A 15,999-nucleotide genomic window follows, 5' to 3' on the forward strand; every position below is an offset into this window, starting at 1 on the left:
GCCATTGCAGTACCTCGGTGAACCATTCTCTCGCGGGCCAGAGGGGAGCAACCAACGTCAACCGTGTCCCTTCGTGAGAGGCGAACTTCTGTAGTACCTTGTTGACAATCTTGAACGGAGGGAACGCATACAGGTCTAGATGGGACCAATCCAGAAGAAAGGCATCCACGTGAACTGCTGCTGGGTCTGGAATCGGTGAACAATACATCGGGAGCCTCTTGGTCATCGAGGTAGCGAATAGATCTATGGTGGGCTGACCCCACAGGGCCCATAGTCTGCTGCAAACATTCTTGTGAAGGGTCCACTCTGTGGGGATGACCTGACCCTTCCGGCTGAGGCGATCTGCCATGACATTCATGTCGCCCTGAATGAACCTCGTTACCAGCGAAATCTTTCGATCTTTTGACCAAGTGAGGAGGTCCCTTGCGATCTCGAACAACTTCCTCGAATGAGTCCCTCCTTGCTTGGAGATGTACGCCAAGGCTGTGGTGTTGTCGGAGTTCACCTCCACCACCTTGCTTAGATGGAGGGACTTGAAGTTTATCAAGGCCAGATGAACTGCCAATAGCTCCTTGCAGTTGATGTGAAGTGTTCTTTGCTCCTGATTCCACGTGCCCGAGCATTCCTGTCCGTCCAGTGTCGCACCCCAGCCCGTGTCTGATGCGTCCGAGAAGAGACGGTGGTCGGGGGTCTGAACAGCCAATGGTAGACCTTCCTTGAGAAGAATGCTGTTCTTCCACCACGTCAGTGTAGACCTCATCTCTTCGGATATAGGCACTGAGACCGCTTCTAGCGTCATGTCCTTTCTCCAGTGAACAGCTAGATGATACTGAAGGGGGCGGAGGTGGAGTCTCCCTAACTCGATGAACTGGGCCAGCGATGAAAGTGTCCCTGTTAGACTCATCCACTGCCTGACTGAACATCGGTTCCTTCTCAGCATGCTCTGGATGCATTCTAGGGCTTGACTGATCCTGGGGGCCGACGGAAAAGCCCGAAAAGCTCGACTCTGAATCTCCATACCTAGATAGACAATGGTTTGGGATGGGACGAGTTGGGACTTCTCTATATTGACCAGGAGACCCAATTCCTTGGTCAGATCCATAGTCCATCTGAGATTCTCCAGACAGCGACGACTTGACGAAGCTCTTAAAAGCCAGTCGTCCAAATAGAGGGAGGCTCTGATGTCTGCCAAGTGAAGGAATTTGGCAATATTCCTCATCAGTTTGGTAAACACAAGAGGTGCCGTGCTTAGGCCAAAGCACAGGGCTTGGAACTGGTACACGACCTTTCCAAAGACGAACCTTAGGAAAGGTTGGGAGTCTGGATGGACGGGGACATGAAAGTACGCGTCTTTCAGGTCCAACGAGACCATCCAGTCTTCCTTCCTGACCGCTGCTAGGACCGACTTCGTCGTCTCCATTGTGAACGTCTGCTTGGTGACAAAAGCATTGAGAGCACTGACGTCCAGCACCGGTCTCCAACCTCCTGTCTTCTTCGCTACCAGGAAGAGACGGTTGTAGAAGCCTGGGGATTGATGGTCCCGGACTATGACTACCGCTCCCTTTTGTAGCAAGAGCGACACCTCTTGTTGCAACGCTAGCCTCTTGTCCTTCTCCTTGTAGTTGGGAGAGAGGTTGATGGGAGAAGTTGCTAGAGGGGGACTGCGGCAGAACGGAATCCTGTACCCCTCCCTTAGCAACTTCACAGACTGAGCGTCTGCACCTCTGTTCTCCCAAGCCTGCCAGAAGTTCTTGAGCCTGGCTCCCACTGCTGTCTGGAGAGGAAGGCAGTCAGATTCTGCCTTTTGAGGACTTGGAACCCTTCTTCGATTTGCCACGATGACTGTCGGCACGGGTACCTCCTCTGCTGGAGGTTCTGCCACGAAAGGGCGGGATGAACCTAGACGCTGGTGTGTCCATCCTAGGTCTAGGCACGGAAGGTAAAGCTTTGGCCTTGCGTGCGGAGGACGCCACCAGGTCATGGGTATCCTTCTGGATCAACGAGGCAGCCATCCCCTTGATCAGCTCTTCCGGAAAGAGACACTTGGAAAGCGGAGCAAACAACAACTCCGACTTCTGGCAAGGAGTGATCCCAGCAGACAAGAAGGAGCAAAGATGGTCTCTCTTCTTAAGCACTCCCGACACGTACGAAGCCGCAAGCTCACCAGACCCATCCCGAATGGCTTTGTCCATGCTAGACATGATAAGCATGGCAGAGTCCTTATCCGAAGGGGAAGTCTTTCTGCTTAACGCTCCCAAACACCAATCGAGGAAGTTGAAGATCTCAAAAGCACGAAAAACTCCCTTCAACAGATGATCCATGTCAGAAAAGGACCAGCAAATCTTAGATCGTCTCATAGCCAGCCTGCGGGGAGAGTCAACCAGACTTGAGAAGTCGCCCTGGGCAGAGGCAGGAACTCCCAAGCCGGGTTCCTCTCCCGTGGCATACCAGACGCTAGATTTGGAAGCAAGCTTGGCAGGCGGAAAGATGAAAGCAGTCTTTCCCAGCTGCTTCTTGGACTGCAACCACTCTCCCATAACCCTCAAAGCTCTCTTGGATGAGCGTGCGAGTACGAGTTTGGTGAAGGCAGGAGCTGCTGACTGCATGCCTAAAGCAAACTCGGAGGGAGGAGAGCGAGGGGTTGCAGACACAAACTGTTCCGGATACAACTCCCTGAACAGGGCAAGGACTTTCCTAAAGTCTAAGGAGGGAGGCGTAGACTTGGGTTCTTCTAAGTCGGAGTGCGGATCGTCCAAATGCGCAGCTTCGTCGTCATCAGATACTCCATCATCCGAAAGCTGAGGAGGAAGTGGCAAAGGTGGAGCAGAAAGCTGAACGGCTGAATCCGGCAGCACGGGTGCATGCGTAGCTGCTGCGGATCCAACATCATGCCGCTGCTGGTCAGTCTGCGAGCTGGCAACAACAAAAGCGGAGTGCTGGTGCGTGGGAGGGACTGCCGTGGGTTGCGGAGCATGCCGCATGGGTTGCGGAGCATGCCGCATGGGTTGCGGAGCATGCCGCATTGCGTCAAAACACGGCAGCTTGACAGCACCTTCCCACTGCTGATGCGGTAGCTCACGCATGTCAACGGAGGGTGCAGCATGAACATGCGTCTGGCAGGGTCGACTGCGCATCGGTGGTGGAGCTCTCACAGGTGGAGTGTGGGAGCAGGCAGCCGCAGTATCTGCTGAGAGCACAACCGTGGCAGGTTGTAGGTTAACAGGTGCAGTGTCAACCTTCTCAGCACGATACTCCTGCATGAAGGAAGCAAGCTGAGACTGCATAGTCTGCAGCATGGACCACTTAGGGTCTACCGTGGTTGGTGCGGCAACAGACGGAGTAGTTGCCTGCTGCGGAACCACTCTACCTCTCTTGGGAGGTGTGCAGTCTTCGGAAGACTGCGGCGAGTCCGAACTGACCCAGTGGCTACACCTGGGCCGTTGGACTCGCTCGGAAGGGACCTTACGCTTGAGAGGTCGTGAGACCTTGGTCCAAAATTTCTTCCTCGAAACTTCTTCCACAGACGAGGAATGACAGGGCTCATTCGTCTGTTTGTGGATGGGACGATCTCTGACAGATACGTCCGCAACCACTGAGGGTACATCCGTACGCTGATCAAGGCCTGTCGAACCCTTTGGTCCTTCGACATTGCTTCTCCCCTGGGCTTGGGAGCTTGCAAGAGGTCCCGGACTGGGAGGACGACTGGCACGAACAGATGTACCCTCATGCGCAACACTGACACTGACACTTTTCACTTCACTTGCACTCACTACACTTCCCACTGCACTTTGCGCTTTCAACTCTTTGACATCGGCCAAAAGTTGATTCCGGTCATTAGCTAATGACTCCACTCTGTCACCAAGAGCCTGAATGGCACGCATCATGTCCGCCATGGAGGGTTGAGCACTAGTAGCAGGGTCGGGAGTCACCACTACAGGGGAAGGAGTAGGTAGAGGGGCATGGGGAGAGGAAAAATCAAAAGAGCGAAAAGAACTCCTCCTGATCCTATCCTTCTCTAGCCTACGTGCATTCTTTAGGAATTCGTTAAAATCGAATTCCGAAAGCCCAGCGCATTCCTCACATCGATCTTCCAATTGACAGGATTTACCCCTACAATTGGAACAAACGGTGTGAGGATCTATGGAGGCCTTCGGAAGACGCCTAGAACAAGCCCTAACGCTACACTGCCTGTACTTAGGGACTTGAGAATGGTCAGACATCTTGAATTCTTGAAATAGTCAAGGGGGAAATCCAAAATCTAGCAAAGTTCATTAACAATTAATCCAAATCTAATCAAAAAGCTTGATAAGCTAATGATAAAGGTTCCTGAATAGCGAAGGCTAAAATCTAGAGCGAATACATCACCAAAATCGTGAAAAACAACTCCAGAAACAACAGCGTATCCAAGTAGGTCTTGCCGGTGGCACGACAGAGGAAAAATTGAGTTCTTGTTGACAAGAAGTACCTGAGTACCTACTCGACAGATGGCGCTGTTGTGTACACCCCCACCTGTATAGCGATCGCTGGCGTATCCCGACCTTAGATTTTTCTGTCGGGCAACAGAGTTGACAGCTACATGATCATCGGGTAAGATTAATATTGAAAAAGCAAAATTTACTCATAAAATGCAAAAGACTTATTGAAAAGCTAAGTGCATAAACAGAACTAATGAATAAATCATTTTCCAAACATGAATGCACTCGTAATTAGGGTACATAATACCTTTGTTTCATTTGGAAAATACTTTATAACGTATGTGATTTTAGAATTAAAAGTATTCCCATATTATTACCTATGAACTGCAGAGAATTCACTTTACCTGATAAACCGTCAAAAGTGCGTCAAACTCTGTAGCAATCTTGCCATCATTCTGTTGGGATCCGCCAGGCTTCCAAAATTGCGACTTCACAGTAACAACAACATCTACAATTGCCTGGCAGCTGTTAGCCAAAGCAATTATGTATGTTGTGAAATACTGAATCTGTAAAAGACACACAAGTATGTTCAGTCTTTTTTATATCAAACCTAAATCTCATAATTTTGATTCAATTTTCATTCATGATTCTATTTGTAAAACTCATATTTCAAAAAGCATACAGCATATGGCATCAAATATGACAAATTCGAAGATAATTTGTATTTTTCCTAACCATACAAACCTTAGCTATTTACAAAGGGTTTACTTTTAGCGCAGCTGAAATGACGAGCCAATAGTTTTTAACGAGGGTTAATTACCCCCGCGCTAGTTAGCGGGGGGTGGGGAAGGGTAGCTTGCTACCCCTCCCCCCTCCACACACCGGTGACTTGCTTCACTTCACTTAGAGGTAGGACTTGACTTGGGGGTCAGGGATGGCGGGCACATATGTGTAAATAGCTAAGGTTTGTATGGTTAGGAAAAATACAAATTATCTTCGAATTTGTCATTTGTTCCGTAACCGAAATACAAACCACGCTATTTACAAAGGGTGACTTACCCCTTAGGAAGGGTGGAAAGTCCCCAGCCTTACTGACTTCGGCTTGCCCGGGGGCTCGATCCCTTAGTGAGCAGCACTAGAGAGAGGGAGCCCCTGTACCTCACAGGTTCCTAGCATCGCTAGGAACGAGTGGCCTACATAAGTAGTGTGAGGAGGAGAGTGTGACTCGTCCTATGAAGTTGACCTTGAGACCTTCAGATAGGAATTCTAGGATAGGACGTTCCCCATACCACCTCGTCAGGGTATGGGAGACGCAACAGTATTAAGCTTAATACTAGGAGCACAAAGAAGCATGGGTTACCTGCAGAGGTCGAGGTCAGCTATGCGAGGACCAGGATGCTGCTTCCCCAAGAGAGGGGAGAATGAAGAAAGAAGTAAGGGTCAGACATACTCTTTCATTCACACAGACTAAGACCGGGTAACAACGCCCTCAACCTACTGCTACTTGTCCAAAAAGGAGCCTGAGGTTAGACCAGCTGTTGTGCAGCCACCACAGGGCCGATAGAGAACGTATCGAGGCTCCTGTGGGTCACGTCTTGCAGGTAGTGGGCTGTGAAGGTCGTTTGACGCTTCCAGACCCCCGCTTGAAGTACCTGCGTCACAGAGAAGTTTCTCTTGAAGGCCAGGGATGTAGCAATACCCCTGACATCGTGGGCCCGAGGGCGACGTGACGGAGGAGGGTCAGGATTCAGGGCATGGTGGATAACCCTTCGAATCCAAGCAGAGATGGTGTTCCTTGTGACCCTCCTCTTTGTCCTGCCTGTGCTCACAAACAAAGCTCGCACATGAGGACGGACTGCAGCCGTTCTCTTCAAGTAGTACCTCAGACACCTCACTGGGCATAGTAGCAGCTGGTCTGGGTCGTTTGTTACAGAACGGAGACTCGCGATCCTGAAAGAGTCGAACCGAGGATCCGGCACTCCAGGATTCTGAGTCTTGGCCACAAACTCAGGGACGAACCTGAACGTTACCTCCCCCCATCCCCTTGAATGGGCGATGTCGTACGAGAGACCATGAAGTTCACTAACTCGCTTGGCCGAGGCCAAGGCGAGTAGGAAAGCCGTCTTCCAAGACAGGTGGCGATCGGAGGCCTGGCGTAATGGCTCGAAGGGAGGTCTCTTGAGAGACCTGAGAACTCGAACCACGTTCCAAGGAGGGGGTCTCACTTCCGACTGGGGGCAGGTAAGCTCATAGCTACGTATGAGTAAAGAGAGTTCTAGCGATGAAGAAATATCCACGCCCTTCAATCTGACGGCCAAGCTTAAGGCTGAGCGATAGCCTTTCACTGCCGAGACAGAAAGGCGCATTTCTTCTCGCAGATACACAAGGAAGTCCGCTATTGCTGGAATAGTGGCATCGAGTGGAGAGATACCCCTTCCACGACACCAACCACAAAAGACTCTCCACTTCGCTTGGTAGACTCCCTCAGAGGACCTTCGCAGGTGCCGAGACATTCTCTCCGCAACCTGTTGCGAAAAGCCTCTCTCCGCGAGGAGACGCTGGATAGTCTCCAGGCGTGAAGCCGAAGCGAGGCTACGGCCCTGTGAGGGACACCGGAGTGGGGTTGTCTGAGAAGCTCGTGTCGTGGAGGAAGCTCCCTTGGGAGTTCCGTCAGGAGTTGCAGAAGGTCCGGAAACCATTCCGCGTGATGCCATAGCGGAGCTACTAGAGTCATGGAACAGTTGACCGATAGTCTGGTCCTGTTGAGCACCCTTCTCATCAGACAGAATGGTGGGAAGGCGTACACGTCGATGTTGTCCCACCGTTGCTGGAAAGCATCTTGCCAGAGTGCCTTGGGGTCCGGGACTGGTGAGCAGTACAGGGGCAGCTTGAAGTTCAAGGCTGTCGCGAACAAGTCCACCGTCGGGGAACCCCACAAAGTCAGGACTTTGTTGGCTATCTGAGGATCCAAAGACCACTCGGTACTCACTACAGTATCTGCGAAGCCCTGCTCAGACTGTCGGCGAGCACATTCCTCTTGCCAGGAATGAAGCGAGCTGATAGTGTTATCGAGTGGGTTTCGGTCCACCTCAGAGTCTCTACTGCAAGATGGGATAGCTGTTGCGAAAAAGTGCCTCCCTGCTTGTTGATATAAGCCACTACCGTGGTGTTGTCGCTCATCACCACCACGGAGTGACCCGCCAGGAACCGTTGGAACTGTTGAAGGGCCAGAAAGACGGCCTTCAATTCTAGCAGGTTGATGTGTAGGCACTTTTCTGATTCTGACCAAAGGCCTGAGGCCCTCTGGTTCAGAACGTGCGCCCCCCACCCTTCTTTTGACGCGTCCGAAAACAGAGTCAATTCCGGGGGGAGGACGAGAAGACTCACTCCCTTTCGCAGGTTCTCGTCGGCCAGCCACCACCGCAAGTCCGTCTGTTCCAGAGACCCCATTGGGATCAGAATGTACGGGGAATCGGATCCTTGATTCCACCGGGACTTGAGCCGCCATTGAAGGGATCTCATCCTGAGGCGGCTGTTTGGAACCAGACGGGCCAGGGAGGATAGGTGGCCTAAGAGACGCAACCACGATTGGGCGGGGAGTTCTTTTCGCCTGAGGAAAGGTTCCGCCACCCTCCTCAGCCTTGCTATCCGGTCGTCTGATGGAAAGGCTTTGTGGAGATTGGTGTCTATTAGCATGCCTAGATAAACCAGTCGTTGGGACGGCTGCAGAGAGGACTTCTCGAGGTTTACCACGATCCCCAGATCCTGGCAAAGATCTAGAAGCCTGTCTCGGTGTCGAAGAAGGGTCGACTCCGAGTCTGCTAGGATCAGCCAATCGTCTAGGTAACGAAGGAGACGAATGCCGTTCCTGTGCGCCCAAGTCGAAATCAGGGTGAACACTCTGGTGAACACCTGAGGAGCTGTGGAGAGACCGAAACACAGCACCTTGAACTGGTAGATCTTGTTGTCTAGGCAGAATCTCAGGTACTTCCTGGAAGACGGATGGATTGGGATCTGGAAGTACGCATCCTTTAGATCCAGTGTACACATGAAGTCTTGTGGTCTCACCGCAAGTCTGACTGTGTCTGCTGTCTCCATGCTGAACCGGGTTTGTTTGACAAACCTGTTCAGAGCCGAGAGATCGATGACGGGTCTCCAGTCTCCAGTAGCCTTCTTTACAAGAAAGAGTCGACTGAAGAAGCCTGGAGAGCCGTCCACGACCTCCTGGAGAGCACCCTTCTCGAACATGGTCTTGACTTCGGCCTGAAGGGCCAGCCCCTTTGCCGATCCCATGGCATAGGAGCTCAACGACACTGGATTCGCTGTCAGGGGAGGTTGAGATGACGTGAACGGGACGCGATAACCTTGGCCGATCACCGAGATCGTCCAAGCATCGGCCCCGAGATGTTGCCACCTGCGGACGCAACGCTGAAGGCATCCCCCCACAGGTGGACACGCAGGGGGACTGCCACCCCTAGGGCTTGCGGCCGCGGCCGCCACCCCTAGAAGTCTTGCCTCCCCTGGAGGACTTACCACCCCTCTTGACCTTGGCTGGAAAGGGCTGGGGCTTAGACACCACTTTCTTAGCTGCCGGTGCCTGTTTTGGAGCCTTACGAGGCTGTTGCTGCTGTTGTGGCGGGGCTGGAGGCTTATAGGGCCGAGTTGTAAGGGCCCTGTGGAGGAGGGAGTCCGTGCTGGATTTCCTCCACCTCTCAGCCGTTCGCTCCAAGTCTTGAGGCTCAAACAGGGTCTCCCCAAGGAGGGAGGCATGTCGGAGCCTACACACATCTACGGCGGGGACCTTCGGATGGAATCTCTCGGACACAGCATCGCGACGCTTCAACACCGAGTTGGCCCACAGGGTGGTAACCTGGTGCGCCAAGAACTCGATGGAGCGGGTGCCCGAGAGCAAGAAGGTCTCTAGGGCCTTCCTATTGGTCTCCTTGGACAAGTCCTCAGATCGCAATAGGATGCCCAGAGATCCTAACCAGAAGTCCAGCCACGAAGTGGCCTGCATGGCACACTTAGCGACCTTCTCGTGGTTAAGGATCTCTGCCGCCGAGAACGACACCTGCCGGGCAGAGAGTTTCTCCAAGGGAACTCCCTTCGCCAGCTCCTCCACAGAGTGATGGAGCGGAAGAGCGAGGTTGTGCTCACCCAGGATCTCGAAATACCTCCTCTGCTGAAGGCGAGGAGGAGGGATGAGTTTGTTCCCGGCAGTGGAACGACTGGAGGAGGCAAGAAGTGCGAGCTGAGCATTGGCCCTAGCTCTGGCACTCTTCAGCCCCCGAGACCAGGGCAGAGCTGCACTGGTCTTAGGGGCCTTCCGAACGTCGAACACTTCATCCAGAATTGTGTCTTTGCCTTCACGGGGGGGGATGACTGGATCCGTAAGACTGTTAAGTTGCCTTATCAGGCTTAGGACCTGCCAGAAGGCATGTTCGGACTCTTGCTGTTCTCCTCCCTGCGGGCTGGCAGCTAAGTCTCCTGCCCCAGGAATCTCTTCCTGGGGTGATACGTGGACATTCCCCTGGGTAGTCATGGGTTCCTGTCGAATCCTTGCAGAGGATTTAGGGATGGTCTTGGAATCCTTGGGCTCCCTCCTAGGAGGGATACAGGATCCCAACAACGAGGTTCGAGGGGCCCCTTCCTCACGAGACAATTCTCCTGCCTGAAGCGAAGTCTCCCCCCCTGGTGCCGGGGGGAAGACTACCGGTCCACTGGACTCACCTGAGGACGGAAAGGCCTCGTCCACGGGAGAAGGAGAGAGTACTCGTGCAGGAGAGGGGACCCTCGAGACCGACCTCTTGGGAACCAACTTCGCCCTGGGGGAAGTCACCACGAAGTCCACTCCTCTCTTTCTCTTCAGCGTAGGAGAGACAGCCGCTGGTTTGTTACCCTGGCCGGCGAGTGCTGGTTTCATAACCCTCACTAACGCCCGTGCCAGCGGACCAAACCAAGTCTGCTGCTCAAAGGACACAGAGTCCGAAATCCTCGCTAAGGTGAAAGGGATCGGGCGATCCTTTGGAGTGGACACGACGGTACCTGCCTGAAAAGAAGGTGGGGAAGAATGCTGTAATGACCTGTCCTCGTCCTGCAATACCAACCTGTGCTTGGATGGAGGTGATCCCGAGTGCCGTCTAGGAGCACGCGTCCCTGCTGCTACCACCGGCTGTGGAATTCGCCGCGAACTATGGTCGCGCGAGGGTGAACGGTCGCGCAAAGGCGAATGGTTGCGCGGGTGATCGCGCGGGCGCGCAGGCGAGCGGTCGCGCGGGCGCGCAGGCGAGCGGTCGCGCGGGCGCGCAGGCGAGCGGTCGCGCGGGCGCGCAGGCGAGCGATCGCGCGGGCGCGCAGGCGAGCGATCACGCGGGCGCGCAGGCGAGTGGGCGTGAGGGTGGGCAGGTAAATGAACACGTGTCCGAGGCGACGAACGCAAGCGATGGCGCGACGGCGAGGGATCGTGCTGCCGCGTAGGTGAAGAAGATCGCTGGCGATAATGATCACGTGATGGTAAGCGATGGCGAGCAGCATGTGAAGGTGAATGATTGCGCGCAAGAGGGCGGTCGTTCAGGGTTGCGCGATGAGGAGCAGCATGCGTAAGCGGGCGATCGTTCAGGGTTGTGCGATGGCGAGCAGCATGCGCAGGTGAATGATCGCGTGAAAGGGTGCGATGGTGATCAGCATCCGCAGGAAGGCGATCGTTCAGGGTTGTGCGATGAGGAGCAGCATGCGTAAGCGGGCGATCGTGCAGGGTTGTGCGATGGCGAGCAGCATGCGCAGGTGAATGATCGCGTGAAAGGGTGCGATGGTGATCAGCATCCGCAGGAGGGCGATCGTTCAGGGTATTGCGATGAGGAGCAGCATGCGAAAGCGGGCGATCGTGCAGGGTTGTGCGATGGCGAGCAGCATGCGTAAGCGGGCGATCGTGCAGGGTTGTGCGATGGTGATCAGCATCCGCAGGAGGGCGATCGTTCAGGGTATTGCGATGAGGAGCAGCATGCGTAAGCGGGCGATCATGCAGGTTCGTGCGATGGCGGGCAGCATGTGAAGGTGATCGCTGGCGAACTGGTGATCGCTGGCGAGCTGGTGATCGCTGGCGAGCAGAAGGTCGACGCGTGTCCTGTGAGAGGATAGGTTCACGAACAGGAACGGGAAGATCGCTGGCGCGTTGGCGAACATGTGTTTCTGACACACGCGCAGCACGATGTTGCGTAGCCACAGGACCAGGTGGATGGTGAGCAGGGAGTTCAGCAGGAACTAAAGGGTGGTCAGAGACCGCAGGGCGATGGTCCTCAAATGAGCGCTGACGCTCGGAAGAGAGCTGACGAGCAGGAGAGCGCTGGCGAGGGGGGCGAACCTCAGGAGAGAGCCGACGAGCAGGTGAGCGTCGGCGAGCAGGAGAGTCTTGGCGAGCAGGAGATCGTCGACGAGCAGGAGATCGCTGGCGAGCAGGAGAGCGCTTGTGCGCTGGCCCTGCTCGCGTAAGGGAAGAATCCCTTAGCCCCGAAGGGACCGTTGCCCGTCGGGTGACGAGTTCTCCAGAAGGCGAAGATCCGGCAGGAGATGGAGAGCGGTCCGCAGAGAGGTTCAAGGAGGGCGGAGTAGTCGGTTGAGGCTGACGAGGAGAGTCCCCCCCGGAGGACGAAGACCCAAAAAGGCGCCTCTTAGTCCCCCTGTAAGGGGAAGGGAGGCCCTTGTGGCGTAGAGGGCGGTGAGCCTTACGGCGGAGGCGGCCTCGGGGGAGATCGTCGGGACCATCGGTCCTCCGAAGGGGAGTCTCCTTCAAAACACTTCCCTCAGAAGGAAGCTGGGCAGCAGTCGAGACCGAAGGACTCACTTCCCCCTTCGAAGGATGCACGGAAGGAGGAGGAGAGCCTAGAGCACCATCACCAGCAACAGCACCTGCGTCGGAAGGCCCAGCCACGTCGGAGGCCTCTGTCACCACGACGTCGACAATAGACAGAGGGTCTACCTCCGCTACCACCGGCGACTGTTTAACAGCGGCCCCCAACGAGACAAGGTCAATAAGAGCGACCCTGGAGGGCAAGCCCTTAAGCCCCAGGGACGACCAAATCTGCAACAGATCATCACTGGATAAAGTATTATTATCAATAACCTCCCCCGGAGGAGGAGGGGGAACCGCCTCGCTATGGGAGGCGACGCCCTCTCCCCCCACCGAAGGTAGGGAAACAGAACAAGGGCCTGCGCTCCCACTCGGACGACTCTCCTTAGGAGGCGGACGAGGGGGAGCTTCGGAGGAGGTTTGGGCGGCGGAAGAAGAGTCCCGAGAACCTTCCTCCTTCAAGGCTAACCCCGGAGGAGAACGGTCTCTCTTGGACTTCTTCTTACGCCGACGGCCAAACCTCTCCCACTGGGAGGCAGACCACTCCCTGCACTCACGGCACATGTTATCCTGGTCGCACCGTCGGCCCCGACATTGAGGGCAGAGGGTGTGAGGATCCGTAATCACGTCCGACATGAAAGTCCCACAAGGACGGCCGGCAACTCCAGGGCATGTCCGCATATTAAATAAAAGAAAATAACTGAAGGTCAACTTCCAACCAATCACACAAGCTGTAAAGAAAAAGAAGAAAATTAAAGGCTGTCACGAAGGCGATGAACAGACACGTCTGATCACCGCCGAGCCAAAAGTGAAGTGGAGCAAGTCACCGGTGTGTGGAGGGGGGAGGGGTAGCAAGCTACCCTTCCCCACCCCCCGCTAACTAGCGCGGGGGTAATTAACCCTCGTTAAAAACTATTGGCTCGTCATTTCAGCTGCGCTAAAAGTAAACCCTTTGTAAATAGCGTGGTTTGTATTTCGGTTACGGAACAAACATTAGTTCTGTAAGTTAAATGATACCTATTCTCTTAATACATAAGCAGATGTAGTTTTGAAATGTCTTCTCTCAACGAATATGCAGTGCAATTTCTGAATAGGCTCAAGGGAAAATGTTAAATATTGATTATTTTGAAAATGTATTCAATTTCCTTAAGTACTGCATTCCAAGCAAAAGGCGTAAAGCCTCAGGCCGGTAACATGCCCCAGGGTATGTTCCCTGCGCAAAGCAACCTTCCACAGTCTTTGACCCACAATGCACCAAGAAGAAGGCCTTGTCAGGCCTGGTAAGGACAGGGTAAAGGTCGCCATTCGTACTCTGGTCGTTGCCCAGTGTAGACCTATAGTTGTTCCGTAACTGGAATACAAACCACGCTATTTATTAGGGGTTATACTTTCGGAGGAGCTGAAATGACGAGCCATTAAAATTTAGCGAGGGTTAACTACCCACACCACTAGTTAGGGGGGGTAGCTTGCTACCACTCCCGTTCACACACCTGTGATTTAGTTACTTTACTTTTGGCCCCCTGTGGCCGCGGGGGCATAAAAACAAGAATAGCGCCAACGTTATCCCTGCGTGTCGTAAGAGGCGACTAAAAGGGACGAGACGAGGGGGCTAGGAACCTCCTCTCCTGTATCTACATCCTGTGAGACATCGACAAAGAGATGGAGCTGGGGGGAGAGTGACTGCTCCCCGCACTCTAGTTTTGGGGTGTTTGAATGTGCGTGGATGTAGTACGACAGAGTAAAAGATGTGAAATTGGAAGTATGTTTAGGAATAGAAGGATGGATGTATTGCCTTGTGTGAGACGAAGATAAAAGGAAAAGGTGAAGTGATGTTTGGTGAAATGTCTGGTAGAGTGTCTGGGACTGAAAGGGGAAGAGCGAGAGAGGGTGTGGCTTTTTTGCTGAGTGAATGGATGACAGGTAAAGTAGTGGAATGGAAGGAGATATCATCTAGGTTAATGTGGGTAAGGGTTAGGTTGGGTAGGGAATGTTGGGCGTTTGTCAGTGCGTATGAGCCAGGTAGTGAGAAAAGTGAAGAAGAGCGGAATGAGTTCTGGAATGAATTAACTAGGTGTTTAGAAGGACTGGGTAGAAGAAATTATGTAGTTGTCATGGGTGACTTGAATGCTAGAGTGGGCGCTGGAGAGGTAGAAGGTGTCATTGGGAACTATGGCGTACCAGGTGAAAATGAGATTGGCGAGAGACTGGTAGATATGTGTGTTGAGCAAGAGATGGTGATAAGTAATAGCTTTTTCAAAAAGAAAGATATAAATAAGTATACATGGGTAAGAGTGGCAAATGGAAGAGTAGTAGAAAGGGCATTAATGGATTATGTGTTGATAACTAAAAGAATGTTTGGAAGATTGAAAGACGTGCACGTGTTTAGGGGTATGGCTAACGGTATGTCTGATCATTTTTTGGTGGAAGGAAAATTAGTTGTAGCAAAAGAGTGGGGGAATAGAGTAGGTGGATGTAAAAGGGTGGTAGTGAGGGTTGAAGAGCTAATAAAACCGGGGGTAAAAAGTAAATATCAGGAAAGGTTGAAAATGATATATGACGAAGTGAAAGTAAGAGAAACTGGCAATTTAGAGGAGGAGTGGAAGTTAGTAAAAGAAAATTTTGTTGGGATTGCAAGTGATGTGTGTGGAAAGAAGGTTGTTGGAGGCAGCATGAGGAAGGGCAGTGAATGGTGGAATGAAGGAGTGAAGGTAAAAGTGGAAGAGAAAAAGAGGGCTTTTGAAGAATGGCTGCAGAGTAATAGTATAGAGAAGTATGAAAAATATGAAGAGTAAAATGTGGAAGTAAAGCGCAAGGTACGTTAGGCAAAGAGGGCAGCTGACCTGAGATGGGGTCAGGGATTGGGTCATTCATATGAAGAGAATAAGAAGTAGTTTTGGAAAGAAGTGAAGAGAGTAAGGAAGGCTGGCTCAAGAATTGAAGAGACAGTGAAAGATGGAAATGGAAGGTTGTTAAAAGGAGAGGAGGCAAGGAAAAGATGGGCGGAATATTTTGAAAGTTTACTGAATGTTGAGGATAATAAGGGAGGCAGATATAATTGCTGTTGCAGGTGTTGAGGTGCTAGTGATGGGAGATGAGAATGAGAGAGAAATTACAATAGATGAAGTGAGGAGAGCACTAGATGAAACGAGAGTGGTGTGAGAGCTGAGATGTTGAAGGAAGGGGGTGTGACTGTACTTGAATGGTTGGCAAGATTGTTTAATATGTGTTTTGTGTTGTCAATGGTACCAGTAGATTGGGTTTGTGCATGTATTGTACCACTATATAAGGGTAAGGGAAATGTGCATGAGTGTTGTAATTCAAGAGGTATTAATTTGTTAAGCGTAGTTGGAAAAGTGTATGGTAGAGTAATGATTAAAAGGATCAAGGATAAAACAGAGAATGCAATCTTAGAAATACAGGGTGGTTTTAGAAGAGGTAGGGGTTGTATGAATCAGATTTTTACAGTTAGGCAGATATGCGAGAAATATTTAGCAAAAGGTAAGGAGGTGTATGTTGCGTTTATGGATCTGGAGAAAGCGTATGATAGAGTTGATAGGGAAGCAATGTGGAATGTGATGAGGTTATATGGAATTGGTGGAAGGTTGTTGCAAGCAGTGAAAAGTTTCTACAAAGGTAGTAAAGCATGTGTTAGGATAAGAAATGAAGTGAGTGATTGGTTTCCGGTGAGAGTGGGGCTGAGACAGGGATGTGTGATGTCGCCGTGGTTGTTTAACTTGT

General features: G+C 52.4%; 2 protein-coding genes across 3 annotated transcripts in view; both read right to left on the reverse strand.

Moving 5' to 3' along the window:
- LOC137659695 (leucine zipper transcription factor-like protein 1) overlaps positions 1-15,999 on the reverse strand; it is a 159,285-nt gene that overhangs the window by 84,054 nt on the left and 59,232 nt on the right. The window lies entirely within an intron of this gene.
- LOC137660220 (exocyst complex component 3-like) overlaps positions 1-15,999 on the reverse strand; it is a 55,504-nt gene that overhangs the window by 21,397 nt on the left and 18,108 nt on the right. For both annotated transcript variants that reach the window (XM_068394936.1, XM_068394937.1), the window contains exon 12: positions 4,820-4,981. In XM_068394936.1, coding sequence (XP_068251037.1) covers positions 4,820-4,981 — 162 coding nt within the window. The remainder of the gene's footprint in view (positions 1-4,819; positions 4,982-15,999) is intronic.

The sequence above is a fragment of the Palaemon carinicauda genome, chromosome 20 (assembly GCF_036898095.1).
Source record: "Palaemon carinicauda isolate YSFRI2023 chromosome 20, ASM3689809v2, whole genome shotgun sequence".
NCBI classification, from domain to species: Eukaryota; Metazoa; Arthropoda; class Malacostraca; order Decapoda; family Palaemonidae; genus Palaemon; species Palaemon carinicauda.